This window comes from Apus apus, chromosome 13 (assembly GCF_020740795.1).
Source record: "Apus apus isolate bApuApu2 chromosome 13, bApuApu2.pri.cur, whole genome shotgun sequence".
Classification (NCBI taxonomy): Eukaryota; Metazoa; Chordata; class Aves; order Apodiformes; family Apodidae; genus Apus; species Apus apus.
The window spans coordinates 5458851-5474486 of NC_067294.1; the positions used below are offsets into that span (position 1 = coordinate 5458851).

A 15636-nucleotide genomic window follows, 5' to 3' on the forward strand; every position below is an offset into this window, starting at 1 on the left:
TCCTTTTCAATTGCTTTTTATTGAAATGTAGTACATTAGCAAACCCTAACTAACCGGTATACACTGGTAACATATTGGCATATACCACGTAACTACAATAACAGTGTTATACTTACACCAAAAACATGTCAAGAAGTTCTGCTGCTGTCAAGCTACAGTTTCACAAGGGCTGGGAAAGATCCGATTGTGGGGAGGGCAGTGCACTGCCCATGCCTGTGTTCCTGTCACTGCTGGCATTTTCAGGTTACGTGGTCACACCAGTGTGGTCCACCTTGCAGCAGGCCAGGTGAAACAGACTTTTCACTTCACACACAAATTGGGTTTTTGTTGTTGTTGCTTGCTGCAGCCTCCCAAGCCCAAAGGCTGGAGAGTGCCCTCTCTGCTGGGATAAAATGATCCTGCTTCGGGGCATTCTGTGCATAGTTAGCCATGGCCTTGAGCAGGTGATCCTGAATAGGCTTAGTCGTACAGAGAAGCTGTTAGTATTTAACATTTACTTGCAAACTGCAGCAGGGCTGGCTGGACAAGCAGAAGAGTGATGCGATCACTCAAGTTTGCTCAGAAAGGTTATTCCCCTTGAAAGGACTAGTGTGGCAGATCTTACCAGTGCGGGGAGTTAAGTCTAGGTGTACAAGGTGGAAAAAGTCTACCTGCTGATGTGGTTCAACCAAGAAGGCTCCTTTTTCAGGCAGCACCTTCCAGTGCAAACTCCAAGTGAGCCCCGTCAGGCTGGGACGTCGGGACGCAGGAACCGCACGATCTGCCAACAGGAGCTGTGCTTTTACAGCCCCAAACGCCCTATTAAACTTTCTTGGCTTGAGAGTAGCAAAGAGCATCAACTTTATTTTCAGCTTTCATGTACTGGAGCACAGGAAAGTGGCTGAGATGTTTTCTGTAAGCTCCTCCCAGTGCAGCCCAGGTAGGTGCAGAGGCTGCGGGCAGATAAAGCTGTTAGTGCCCGAGGCAGGCAGAGGGTGTTACAGACACGGCAGATCCAGAGCAAATCTAGTGATCTGACGCCATTGCCACAACCCAGCAGAGAGGCTCTGTTGGGCTCAGGTCCCCTGCGGGGTTCAGACAGCTGAAGACCGAGTTAGAGCCCCAGAGCACATGGGAAGCAGCAAAAAAAAAAAAGAAAAAGAAAAAGGCAAACAGCACAGCAGACACACACAGCCCAGCTCAGGGCAAAGATCAGAAAGCTCCTTGCTCCTGAGGGGCTCAGCTGCAGTGATCTGGGGGTGGCTGCAACAGAGAAGGGAACAGTTTGTGCCTGCAGGAGTAAAGGACCCTTCACGTGCACGTCCAGCAGATTTTTGGGCTGCAAAACCCCAGTCCCAGCTGTATGACAATGGCTCATGTTACACCCCAGCCTTGTACTGAAATCACCCCAAATAGCATTGTCTTTCCAGCAAAACCCTATGTACTTCTTACTTTGCAGGAATATCAATACTTAATTATTAACTCTTCAGGGAAGAGGCTGTTTTTGGGTAACAACTTATATTACAGGCCCCCCCCACGCCTAGAGACCCTGGACATTATTGTAATAAAAAAAATAAATATTCAGACATTATTGCACAACCTACACATCCATCTCTGTTCATCTGGGCATCTCCATGAGTCTAGTGGGCTGAAGAGGGAAAGGATGCTCCATGCAGGGATCCACAGAAGGAGCATCATCCCACAACAGCAGCACATGTGCCACACAACATGCTTTGGCTGAGAGTAACCCACCAGGAAGCTCCATGCTCCCATGGACCATGGTGCTGGTTGGGAGCCCTGAATTCCCTTTGGAGGGCCTGGCATGGTGATGGCACAGTGATGAGGGAGATGCTGGAGGCCAAGTGGATGGCAGTGCCTGCATGGTGACCTTGGGCCCTTGGGAGGAGGAGGAAACCAGTAGTAATCGATGGGGTGGTAGGGCAGAGAGAAATTGGGGAGAATTAAGAATGTTTAGGAATGTTACAGGCTTTTAAAAACGGTAGGTGAACAAAAAGATCAAACAAATGACACATAAAAGGGTGTCAATTAGTGCTGCTTTGCAAAAGCTCATGCAAGTGGCTTCATCCCCTGCAAAGCACTTCACAAGCACCAGATAAACCTGACAGGCCCCTGTGAGGTAGGGATTTTGGCCAACAGGATGGGACATCACCGAGGCAGGGGGGGTTGCCCAGCACCGTGGTCCCACACTGGGAGCAAAATCCAGGCTGGAGCCCTGTTCATGTCACTGCATCCCACCAGGTAGGGGCAGGGGCACCACTTCCTCTTGATTATTTCAAAGCCATTGGAAACAAAGCAGAAATGAGCACCAACCAGCAGAAGTACAGTCCACCTTTCTCCTGATTTCCCCAAAACCTGGTTAATTGGAGCCTCTTTCCCTCTCTCAGCCCCTCCCCTGCTCAGCGTGCCAGGCACAGGCTGCTCTCATGGCAGAGCCCTGCTGTGCAGTGAGTCTAACAGGGAAAGGGAAAAGTGAAGGGATCTTTAAATATAACAACACATATGCAAGCTGCCATGGCACATAATGCACTCTTCTGCACAGCCTGGAAAATTAGGTCATGTATGGATGTGTAATATGGGGTGAGAAAGGAGCAAAAGCTTCACCTGTGAAGTTCAAGGTGGGGTCTCTGCCCTGAGCCCCCCTTGCCCTTCTCTCCCCACCCTGCAGGGCTCCAGACTATTAGCTAAGCAAAAAAAACCAACACACCATATGTTCAGCAATTAAGTCACTCCCTGATAATCAGGCTGCAGAGCTGCCTGAACTTCAGCTCAACCCTGGTGCCTTCATCCTTCAGCTCATGACCTATGACTCGGGCATTATCTCAAACCTAAATTGGGCTAAACGAGTCCTGGAGCCTCAGCGCGCCCCTGCAGACCTCCCTCTGCTTTTCAGCAGCTGGGAAAGCTCTCGGCTCTCCCAAGCCTTTGCACTCTTTTACACGAGCTTTTTTAATGAAAACAGATGTGTAAAAGTCGCATAACATGGTCCTAAACACATTTATTTAACTATTTTTGGTCTTTCTTTGGCTTATGTAGGATATCTGGCTATTCCTATAGAGTCCTAGAAGCAAGGGGACAGTGCAAACAGAGACCAACACATGAGCTCACTGGAGGGAGTGACTGTGTCCTTAAGTAAATTTTAACATGCTTGAAATTTAATACTTAATGTTAGTATTATAGCTAAAAAGCACACTTAACAGTCTGGTTTTTTTTTACTGGCAATTATCCTCTAAGAACACAAGCAAACCTTGATTTTACAAATGTCTCACGGAAACATGCAAAACTTTCATCGAACGTGAGGCTGAGAAAGTGAGGTGCTAGAGTTTAAATAGTTTAGGGAAAAATAGTTGGAGATAAATGCTTTTTTTCATATGTAGAAGTCATAAAATTAATGCTTTCTGTTAAAAAGCACCCTTCTTAAGGTTTTTTAAACCTTAAACATGATTTTCCAGGTTACTGGCACAGACAGTTTCCTGGTAGATTGCAATATTTCACTTCCATGAAATGACTCAACCACACACAGCACCACTGCAGCAGAACAAGAACAACGATGCTCATCAAGCTTTTTTAAAAATATTGATTAATATTAAAAGGAAAACCTCAAACTTACCAGCACAGCCCAGAAAAATCACCTATGTTGCTGTGGTGCCTCCTCCCCATCCTAGATCTGACTAACCAGAAGAAGGCCTGCTGCAGCACGTCCTAGCGTGCAGGGACCAATTGCTTGAACAAGCTTTTAATTTTTCCAGTGTTGCAAGATTTTCCAGATCCGGGATGTCAGTTATAATCAACAGCTCCCTGATTCAAGATGCTACAGCACAAATGCATTTTTATATCACTATGCCAGACCCTGAGCTCCACAGAGGCAAATCTTCCCTCCCCCTGCTTAAAACCAAGATGCTTGGTGAGAAAGGAGGAGATCTAGCAAAATACAAATGACGTTATTTATTATTTTGTCTTTGAGGGCTTCATATTTTCTAAGATTTCTTTTAATATCCATGCCTTTTCTAGCTTTTATATATATTCTGGTGCATAGCTGGGGCAAATGGTCTCAACTGGAGCTGATAAACCACCAGTTCTGGTTTTGTGCCGAAACTGTGCCCGGGTCACATTCCTGGTGGCCTTGGGGCAAATCCCTCTGGCAGCCCCTACAGGCAGGATTTTCTCAGACCTGCTGTGCAGTGCTACCAGGGGCTCTACCACCCCAAACCCCTTTTGGGGAGGCTCTGCACGTTAAATACACATTTGTGTATTTAACCCTGAACACCCAGGTGTCTGTTGGTTTACTGCAACCTGACTACCCCCCGCACAGATAACAAGAAGCCGCCCAGCATCCTTGGGAGGTGGTGAGATTTCTCTGGGGTGCTTGTTTTCGGAAGCTGCCCACTCTCACGTGCCTGCCTGCTGGGATCTCACAGGTGTAATTACAACTGGGGTTGCTCAACCAGCCCTTCTGCTATCCCCCAGCCCTGTACAGGCCTGAGCACAGCTCAGCTCTGCCCCAGCTCGCCGGCGCTGCCCCCACCCTGCACATCTGCAAGGACAGGAAGGATGCTGCCCACGACCTGCTCCTCAAGCCACCAGCTGGCGTTTTCTGCCACCTTCACTTTTGCTCTGTAGGAGAAAGTGGGTGTTCAAATTGTGCTCTTAAAAAAAGTCTGGGGTTCAAGCGTATTTCTGGAGCGAGCTGGATGACAATAAAAGTGCATTTGGTAAATACAAATGTAGGCATTACGAGAAAAAACTCCCTACACTTCACACCACCCACCCTTGAATTATCAGATTAAATAAAGCTGATGCACAGCAACAAAAGTCAAAGCATGCTCAGCAAAGAGGATCATTTCCTCATCTTACAGAGCTGGGGTTTTCTTTTTCTCTTAAACATCCGTGTTAAAAGACACAGCTGAACCACACATCAGGTAAGGATATATGTCAAGGCGACTGCCATACCATTAGAAAAACATAATAAAGGAGGGGAAATCCCCCTGCTTGTAGCAAAAGCATATGAAATCAAAGCGTGGCAGGGTATGTCTTACCTTTCTTTTTGGCTTAACTGATTTCTCAAGGCTCCTATACAGAGAGTGAAGCTTTGCTGCACGTCACAAGGACACAAATGTGTTTCTACACCTACAGTAACTTAGACTGCAATGGAGAAAAATCCAAACATTCATTAAACAGCTACGCATTGTCCGGTAGGAAAAGGTGGAGCAGAAGCACTTGGTCCTCCACATCTGCTCATTTGAGGAACACTGTTTATGACTTAACTCCAGAGGTTCCTCTCCCACTCCCCATTTCTGCATTGCTCTTTCAGAAACTTGCAAACAATATAATTTTCCCCACCTCTTTTGTCACCCGCTGGTAAAATGGATTTTTCCTGCAGAGTGTCTAAGTGGTGGCTGCTTTCCTTTCTTCTGCTGCTTTCTGCGTTCCCATTATTGATGTCAGTGGGAAAGGGCACAGCTTAGAGAGTGTGTTTGTTATTTAACTGTTGCAGATCTCAACAGGAGAACGGGATAAGAAGCTTTCCTCCTTTCTTCTCTGTGTAATGCAAACATGCTGGCTCTTAAAAAACCTCAGTGAAAAATTCAGTGGATTTTTTAACCCTCCTACCCCCCAAAAAAAAAAAAAAAAGTGAGAAAGAAAGCTAATTAGATTCCTGCATATTTCAAAAAGTCTAATGGTTTTCAGGTAGATCAAGTGCTGGTTCTGTGAATGTCCTCTCTAGAGAAAGAGACTCACTTGACTTGAGCACACGGAAGGACCAAAAGTACATTTTGTGTAGGCCATTTTTCTCCTGCGTCAATCAAATTGGAGAAAAGAAAAACAAGCAGCAAGTTCCTTGAAATCTTTCTGCAAATGCGTGTCCTCTCTGCAGCTGTCACATCAGACTGGCTTGCCATTGTCCAGGGTTATGTGGGTTGTAGGAAACTCAATGCACTTATAAGTCCCTTTCAGAAGGGGCTGTTTCACAGTAAGGTTATGGATTGACCGAGATACACAAGTGCTTTTACCAGTCACTGGCCATCTCCTCTACAACCAGTTCCCTTTCAGACATTGCCCAACAAGCTGGACAGTTAAAAAAATGGAAAGAGCAGATGCCTGTGTAAGAGGCACATTTGCAGTACAACACAAACTCTTAGGACCATCATAAAACCTCTCCTGCATCGCCGCGGCTGGGCCGACACAGCTCCCCATGCTGTTACTCAGCAACTTCCATCAGACAATCTTGCTGGCACGCAGCTCTTTGTCAGCTCAAAGATGCCACCACCCTCAGAAGCCACCATAGCTGGTCTTCATCTTTGCAATCGAGAAGGTGGGTTCGTGTTCTGGAAAAAGCAGCTCTTCTTCAGACAAAGGAGATCCATGGAAAGAGTACACAACAATAGGAATGAGAAATGAAAAAAATGGAAAAAGGGCCAGGAAGGAGCATGGATTCCTTTCAGGTTTTGTTCTCGTCATACATGTCCAAGGCAGGTTCGATGGTTGAGAACTCGCTCTCGTAGACCAGGCTTCGAGGGGACAGAGAGTTACGATGAAAGAAGTGACCACCTACAAGAGGGAGAACAAAACCTTGTTAGGAATAGACGTAAACAACCTAAGAACTGAGGAAAGTTCATCCTCGTACACAGTTGCTGGCTGCAAACAGAGTGTGTGGAAAAAATAGCCGCCCTTTAACACAAACCAGTAAGAGCCACGTGAAGCGGTTCACCCCCGCTCGTGTGCTCCCTGCCAGTTCAACACAACTGCTTTCCCTCTGCATGAACAATCCCACCACAAGTGGTTCTTTCAGGTAAAACAGGTCAAGTCTGAGCAAGGCTGGGGCAGGCTGGAGTTTCACGCTTGGTGCTTGCTCTTTGATTTACAGCCTTGTAAAGCAGGCACGTGCTTCCTTGAGAAACCCAGGAACCTTTGGTAGGTGCTCGGTTCCCTATGCTGTGCTCCAGCACAAAGTGCTTTGGCACCAGGTTGAAAGGAATTCTGCTCCTGGACCTCAAGGTCACCAAGGATCCTCAGACTGCTGCTGCTGGAAGCCTGACCTCTTCCAGAGCTCAGCAACCTCCATCCACCTAGAGCCACCTTCTAGAAACAGGCACCTACATATTTCCTTGCACAGAACCAAAGGAGAACCAACAGTCTTCTCCAGTTTTGGTAACACCCAAAACAAGCACTGAGTAGCTTAGTGTGAGGAATGGAAGTTCATTCTTTTCCTTGGTGACCCAGTGTTCCCATGGCTCTCCAAACCCACAGGTTTGTTGTGCAAGGAGCCCAGCCCTACCCCTGTACAAATGGTTCTCTCTGAAAGCATCTATCAGATCAGGCCCTTGGCCAAAACGTTTCATTACTTGGTTTCTTGATCCCAGGGGGGATTAGCTGGGAGCAAGGCTGCTTAGATTACAATGTGCCAGGCAGCCACACGAGCCAAGTTGGAGCAACTGAAAATCTTCCAAGTTCATCAAGAAGGCACTTAGCAAACCAAGGTGCCTCCAGCTTCAGGCATCAGTGAAGCAAGACACTTAGGGGATTGCAGTTTTAGCCCTGGCAGAGTTTAGGTGATTAAATCCTCCTTTCTTTGCCAAATTTTGAGTCCAGACTACACCCTTGTGAAATAAAGAGCTTACAAAAGTGTAAGAGGGAAGAAGAATTCAGCAGCTACTGTGCAAAATGCCTTTTCTCCTTCCACACTCATCCAGGAGACAAGGAAAAAAAAAAAAAAGAAAAAGAAAGAAGTCCTTATTAGGATTAAAAAGAGAAAGCCAGAGTTATAATCAGATCCGTAGAATTGTTGAAAAAGCAGAAGCAAAGATGAATTTTGCACTTGTCAAAGCAGAGGCTTCATACCAGCACTGGCTGAAAGAGCCAGGCACACTAGAGAGGCTCCACGCAAACTCCTTTTGCAAGCTGTGACAACAAGCTGCCCTCCTCACCTGCAGCAGACTCTAGCTTGAGCTGCACAGCAACTGTGTGCCCAAGTCAAACTCTTGCTCAGAACAGCAGCAAACTGAAGCTGGGCAACATACCTGCTGGCCTACACCCCCTTCAAACCTCTCTTTTATCACCAAGAGCCAGCACACACACTCATTCCAGCATTTGCACAGACCAGGGGAAGTTCTCAAAGACAAATTAATTTATTTTTCATCTTGCAGTTAACCCAAACAATTGCAATTAGTAGTTACATTGCATGGGAGTGAATTGCTCATTCTGCCAGAAGAATACACCCATGTACGTGGAAGAAGGGTACTGTGTTAGAATATGCTTTGCAGAAGCAGGTGGTAAGGAATGACGAACACCCACTTTCAAGATCTGGACCCTCTCCCATATTTACAGGTTTGTAAAACTGGGCAATGCTTCAAATCAAAAGAAAAAAAAAATTAAAAAAGCTGAGTTTTTGAGGGAACAAACTTGGAACTATGACTTCCAGCTGATCAGTGTGTCTTCAAACAAAAACCCTGAAACTACTTTGAAATTATACCAGATACAACTGATTTCAAGATTCTTTTTGAAACATGTTACAGTTCAGGATCATTTAATTTGTGATGACATGAGTCTCCACTTGCAGTTGAAATAAGCCATGGATAGTGGATGTTTCATCTCCACCCACTGAAATGTCACATACTGAACAGCCAATGCTGAAACATAACAAAGGGGATTCTACAAGCTCAGTGTTGCTTTTGTTTTTATTACACGAAAACCAAACAAGGGATTATGAAGCAGACAGCCCAGGCCATCATTTCCTCTGTGTGTGCCCAGGCTCCCACTCCAGCAGGTTCAAAGGAGAGATTTAATCAAAAGGCAGACAGGTCATCTGACAACAAATATTTTAAATTAATCTGGAGAAGAGCACTGTATATCCAACACCTCTAACATTCTTTACTGTGACTTCTTCTTGTTGCTTGTTGGCAAAAGAAATTTAAGCCACCCACTGCCAGGGAGGCTACATATTTCCATACAGATACAAATCTCCTGGCTTTTGGGATACATCATTCATTCTTTTCCTCAATGTCTCTCTCCTCTACTGTTCAGCACAGCCCACCCAGCACAGAAAACCTAGCTGCTGTTCAGGGCTTTTCAACACTCAATCTTCAGATGCTCCAATAATCAGGTCGGTACCACTGCCCACAACTTACTGCTAGAGAAACAGTCAGCAGGGCACAGTGACCCAGCTCCACTCCTCCTCATGTAGAAAATTGCTACTGTTTGTTTAAAAATGTGGCATCAGTCCAGTACTCAATTTATGGAACAAATGTATTTTAAGGACAAGTAGAAACATCCACAGTTCCACATTCGGCTTATGAAGCCGTTCTTCCTATTTTGCACTTATCGAGAAGGATCAAGATTTATCCCTGAGGTATGGAAAGAAATGGGAAGTCTGCTCTCATTTCTAATACATGAAAATGAATCCTTCAGTGCTGTCTCCCACAATTCTTCATCATATACTTAAAAAGAACTGTTCAGGTAACTTGTACTGAGTCTGAAAATAAACATTCTACGCTGGAATTGATCTTTATACGTACCACAGGGTGCTACAGGAGTGGGCAAAACATCAAGGCCAAAAATTCAAGAGACACAACATGGCTGTAGCATTGCTGGTGCATCAGCAGTAAGTATCCCCTGGTGTTCCTTCCATCTGCAATATTTAATGTCCTCAGTCATTAATCAGGGCCATCTCCTGCCACAAGCTGCAGTCCCTGCACAGCTCCTCTGGCACGACACTGTGGCAATCCAGTCGGAGCACTCCCTATCTCACACCATCTGTTTTAGACACCCTCTCTGTTTAGGAACACTAGAGCAAGATTATTTCATAGTCTCCTTCCGTGGTAACCAGCTGCTCAGCAAGGCACTGCTGCTCCCTCATGAGCTACACCCTATTCTACCCTTTTGTCAGCCCTGCCCTCCTTGCAACAGCTGGAAGGAGGGACCAGCTCTTCCCAACTCCTCTCACTGTTGTGATTCTGCCTATCAGAGTAACATTACTCACCTTTTCTCTGTGGATATCTGAAAGCATGGCAGGCAACAAAAACACTGGGAAATTTCCTTCTTGCATCCATCCAGAGTTAAAACATTGAGTTTCTGGGATGATGCAGAGTCCATCCTTGAATACAGTTATTTCATTAACAGGATAAACTTACATTCCTAGCTTAACCTGGAATTAACCTGGCTGTATTTTTATTAACTCTTTGTTGAGACAATTAAAGGCTTAAAAAAAATAAATTAAAAGATGGCTCTTAATTATTTAAACCCTCTAAGAAGGGAAATGCACTAGAAGTCCTGTCAACCATTTTGTTTGCAGTAGCACTAAACTTCTGCTGCTGCTGTTCTGGAAATGTGAACTGGAGCTGTTTGTGGTGCCTCTTTCTTCTGGTCACCACGCTGCCCAGGCTGCCCCTGCACACCCCTCCTGACAGCATTAAAAAGCACTGAGGGATTTTTGTTGCATAAGACAAACACAAACTTAGCAATTTTACTATTGCTGTTGAGAGATGGGTGAAGAGACAAAAAAGGCCACCCTTTTATTTCATAGCCTGTACCCTAAATCATTCTCTAACCACATTCCTCCATTTTTGGTAAGGAGGTTCAGCTGACAAACACTGCACAGGGAGACAATCCTCAGACACAGTATTTTGAGGGTTTTTTCTCTTCATGAGAAAGTCCCATGGGGTTTTCCAGTCTTTCAAAATGCAGTTACTGCTCTATTGATTGTTTGCACGTTCCTTTCAAAATTTTACAAGGACACACTGAAAAATAATTCTATTAAAATGTACTGAAGACACCACATACTTCATTTCTTATTATAAAAGCTGCCTTCTCAGCTGAAGCCTGCTGGACAGATAAGAATTAAGAAACTATTTTAATGTAGATTCTGGCTGTGTTCCTAAATTCTAAAAGTGCCTATACATAAAAATAAAATAAAATTAAATCCTCTATTTCCCCATACATAAAATTATTAAATCTTCCCATAAAATTGGTTTTCTGTTAATTTAATTAAATTAGAAAGCACTAAGCTTCAAATCTCTACATCTTGATACGAGAACAACAAAAACAACTAAATGCAGAATATGTTTTAACTTCTATCAATTGCATTGTCCGTACTGATTTGTTACCTTCATTTACCCATCTAATTAGTTCAAGCATTAGCATTTGGCTACGAATTAGATCTGCATGTTTTAACTGACTTGTGAAATTACTCATACACTGCTTGCACAAGTAAACTTGTGTGGAACAGCCTGAGTGAGGACAGTGATGAGAGATGTTTTCCCTCTGCCTCCTCACCAGTAAAACAGCTGTGGCAAGAAGGGACATGTGTGCAGAGCTTCTACAGTAAAGACCATTATCAACCTCTCATGAGCTCAGTTTGAACCAAAACTAGCCCCTGAAAGGTTTCACAGACACCAGTGGGAGAAAATGCTACCTTTTTCCTTGGTATTAGGAAGAAAGAAGAGGTTTGAAGTAGCTTCACTTTTATCGAAGGGTGAGGTGAAAGCAAAAGACAGGAAAGGTTTATGACTTGTATGTTGAGAAAACAGGGTTGCAAACCTTCAGCAAAGCCTGACCCAAAGCCAAAACCCACACTGCAATCCTCCCAGTGCAACACAGGAGTATTATATGAGGAGAAATGGAGAAAATGTTCATATTTCAAATTAATTCTCAGCTGGAGTCAAGATAATCCTGTTAGAAGTATCTAACAGGAAAATACAGGAAATACTTGGACCAGCTTTTTTCCCCTAATGAGCTGGTATTGAGCAATCACTAATAATAGTCATTCCAGTGCTGGGTGGCATCATAGAACAGCACTGCTTGAGATTTCCACTTGTTAGCTTGCACGTCCCAAAAGGAGAGAAGAATACAGGTCTCCAAAGATGAAATCATTCAGAGGAAATATAGCACCTCATACAACTTACACAAGGCTGCCAAGACTTCAATACTAACACACAAAGTCCACGAAAAATAAAATTCTCACAGAGTAAAGATTTCATAATTCAAGTTTGGGTTTGTTCTTTTTTTTTTATTATTTATTTCTTCACTTTTTCCTTAATACAAAGCTTTGGCATCAGCAAATTTTATGAAAAAATAGAATGTACTAGATAATTGCTTGTGCTGCATGATCGATAAATGATGCATAAAAATAGGTGTCTCTCTCCAAGGCAATCGGCTGGAAAGCGTTTCTTCAATACCATTCTGCTCTGTGGGGCAGAAAAAAAAAGGAACAAAATATTTATATTAAAGTTAATACTCCCAATACTAAAAAAAAAAATAAAATAGTCCTATGCAAAACTAGTGAACGAAAAATGATTAATTATATAAGGCCAGGGCATGAAAAAGTGTCTGTCCTCCTGACATCATTCCTATAGGACTAGTAAAACACACAGAGGTTTGAGCACTTCTAAACTTGAGGAAACTCCACCTGCTACTGAAAACTTTAAGTGGTGCTTTTTGGACTTTAAAACACTGTTATACAGTAATTTCTGACTGCTCCCTACAAAGGAAAGCAACATGTGCTTACTTGGTCCCTTTAAATCATTACCTAAACCATTTAGTAGTAATAGTGTATGAATATTATGAAACAGAGAAAGCAGCTGGTTCCTTGTTTTCTTATCACCTAGAGAATGTTTACTTTTATCAGGAACTATTTAAAAATGTGTGTGTGTGTGTATACACACACACACAGACATATATATATACATGGTTAGATACATATATACACACAACTCCAGAACTACAGCTCTAAATAAATATGTTTAGGCCGTGGGAAGGACATAGCAAAAAAAAAAAAAAAAAAAAAAAAAAAAAAAGATCAGGTCATGTTTTTATCTGAGTTTTAATGCAGAATATTTGGCATCTTTTCCTTGCATCAGCATGTTATGTGGCCTCATTCTTGCTACTGTTGTTTCCTGATAAGAAAAAGCCCTCAGCTTCCTCCTGAAACACCACCATAACTACTGTTTGGTATGCCAGCATCCTGTTTATATGGAGAACAGCATAAAAGCAGGTATACTGTTATGACATTTAATGAAAATGGCAGTGAAAGGGGGCTGCCATATCTTTGGCATGATGTTCACCACAGGAAATGCTTCGTCTGGCACAGAGGAACACAAAATGTCAAAGAAACAATAAATCATACACATTTTAAACTGACTAAAATGAGTAGTCGAGCCTGCAGCATTTGTGGGGGTTCCTTAGATCCCAAAGGATTAGTCAAAAAGCTGTTGAGGTTAAAGGCTAAGAGATTTTTGACAGCTCTGGGTTCTGCAGTTACTAGTTTTCTTAAGTCTGCTTCAAAGTATACAGTTGTACATGTTTGCCTCTTCATTCCTGTCACTAGGGAAAGGAGCACCCCTTCCATCAGCCCTTTGTTTGTGCTGAGGGAACATCACTGGGAAAACACTCTGCTGGAGGCCTGGACTCTGCCAGTTGGAAGAAGCCCTTGCCATAAAAATAGACCCAGATCTGACTGAGCAAAAGATGACAAAAAAAAGAGCTCTAAAGCAAGGCAGAAATACAACTGCTATCAATGCCCACATCTGGATGACACTACATGATCCTTTCTCTTCTTCCTGACGATGTGGAAATGCCCAGAAATGCAGACATTCCTGCTTCACAACTCATCTTGCTCCATGCTTTCCCAAGCTATTTTTCAGTGCAGATTAACTCTGCTCAGCTACAGCTATCTTGCCAAGGTGCTGACTGACAGTGGCAATTTCAAGATTTTGATAAATGGAAAAAAAATTAAACAGGAGACTTGACAGGGCTATTTGAAGTTCTAAAACTTTCCTTCATTAAGTCATTTTTCCAATTAGTATCTGAAAAGAGGAGGAAAGGAAAATCTGTAAATTAGTGGTAAGCAAAGGTCCCAGATGACCAAAACCTCTAAGAACTTAGGATAGCACCTCTTGAAGATTAGCTTGAGAAGGTCTAAAATGCTGACACTTTCCATCCCCCAAATAAATACAATATGGTTAAATATGTATCATGAACCCAGATGGTCTGTACATCTAAATGAAAACAGGTAGATGTACCCAGTTAATACATCCGCAGAACAGATGTGTATTTGCTCACATACAGAACTATAGAAAAAAAATGAAAGTCATGTGCTAGAGTAATTTCTTGCCCAGGCCCTCTGAAGGGAGGCATTGGGGGTGTCTGTAAAAATTAGGAAAGTATGGCTGTCTTTTAGCAGTCCTTTGGCTGCCATTCTTAAGCACACTAAAATGAGAGGTCAGAAGACTGGTCTGCTCTCTTCACTTGAGAATAAACACTAGTGTATATTCATTGCTTTCACCTCTCCCTCTTCTAAGAGCAAGAAGTTAGTTTTCTATTTAAATACCTTTTTCTTAGGTGAAGGTCTGCCAACTAGGACTACAGGATTTTTTTTCCTTTTTGAATATGAAATTTGACTATGAAACTGGGATGAGAACTGCCAAAGGTAACTGATAGTAGTAATTTTTTGGTTCTGTCAGGCAAATTTTGAACATGGGGATTTAATGGCAGAAATCTGCTGTTTACCTAGACCATTGATCAAAAACTGAATATAAATATCCTCCCCTTTCCTCATTCCATGGCTTCACTTATCAAGGAGATTTCCTCAGACAGTCTAGCTAAGTATAAATTAAGAAGGACCTTAGGTATTACCCTAGAGTCCAGTGTTAACAGAGAGAAAAGCAGAAAAGGCATTTGATTCTTTGAAAACCACATTGTCCTGCTTCTCTATTCCCTTGGTATTTGTTCCAAATGCTGTCCATGACATAACGCCCACCAGAAATACACAGAAACATCTGAATATTTACTTACTCGTTAGCATTCAAGCTAGCTGTGGCTTTGATGATCATGTAGCAGAGTGTAAGGGCACTGAGGAGGCCAAAACTGGCAATAATAAACCATTCTTCTGTTGACAAAGGAAAGGGAGGAAATCACTCGTGGGAGAAGGCTTATGTCAAAGCGATGCCATTATTTCCCTCAAACACCACTGGAGGAAGGCAAGAGGCTTCTAAGCCATGACTGGCACCAGGAGGTGAAGCAGAAGGAGGTTAGCCACAGAGTTACTGACTGGAGGAGGCTAGCAAAGAAGAAGTGGAGAGAGGTGTGGAAAAAAAGCATGGCACAACAATATTTCCTGGCTGAGCCCAAGGGTTAGTGATAAAGAAAGATTACTTAACAATGTAAAGTGAAATGAAGGAATGAGGGAAAATATAATGAGAATTCAGTCCACCCCCAAGTCAGAAAGAAGATGGTTAGGGTTGGTTTAGATTTGCTGAGATGCAGCTCTTCACATTAGCGTACCCAATATTCTCTGACACTTGTGTCTTCACCCCTTCCCTCCTGAATAAATGCTATAATGTTACTTTAAAAAAGGATGGCTTCTTCAACAGTAAAACACAACTAGAATCTTCCTTTTAACAGGCAGGAATACAACATGGAAAAATAATTTCAACACTAGTGTATACGTATAGACACATTGAAAAAGTAACAAGTAGCATAAAGAAGGCTAATAAAGAATGTTCACTATTCAAAGTTCTCCCTCCTCAAGATGAATTTGGCACCTAGTAATAGATCAGAACACAAACACTTTTGTTCAATATGGCCTTTGGTTTAACTTACATGCATCAAAGAATGCATGTGTCATCCATAAAATCCAAACATTTCAAC

At 43.0% G+C, this 15636-nt stretch overlaps 1 protein-coding gene across 6 annotated transcripts in view; it reads right to left on the minus strand.

Annotated features, from left to right (window-relative positions):
- RNF130 (ring finger protein 130) overlaps window positions 1–15636 on the minus strand; it is a 54103-nt gene continuing 38467 nt past the window's right edge. The window contains exons 8-9 of one of the 6 annotated variants that reach the window (XM_051631004.1): window positions 5338–6546; window positions 1–932 (exon numbers count right to left, since the gene is read on the minus strand). In XM_051631004.1, the coding sequence (XP_051486964.1) occupies window positions 6437–6546 (110 nt within the window). In that variant the 3' untranslated portion in view covers window positions 1–932; window positions 5338–6436. The other 5 variants (XM_051631003.1, XM_051631002.1, XM_051631001.1 and 2 more) reach the window with 5 other exon arrangements.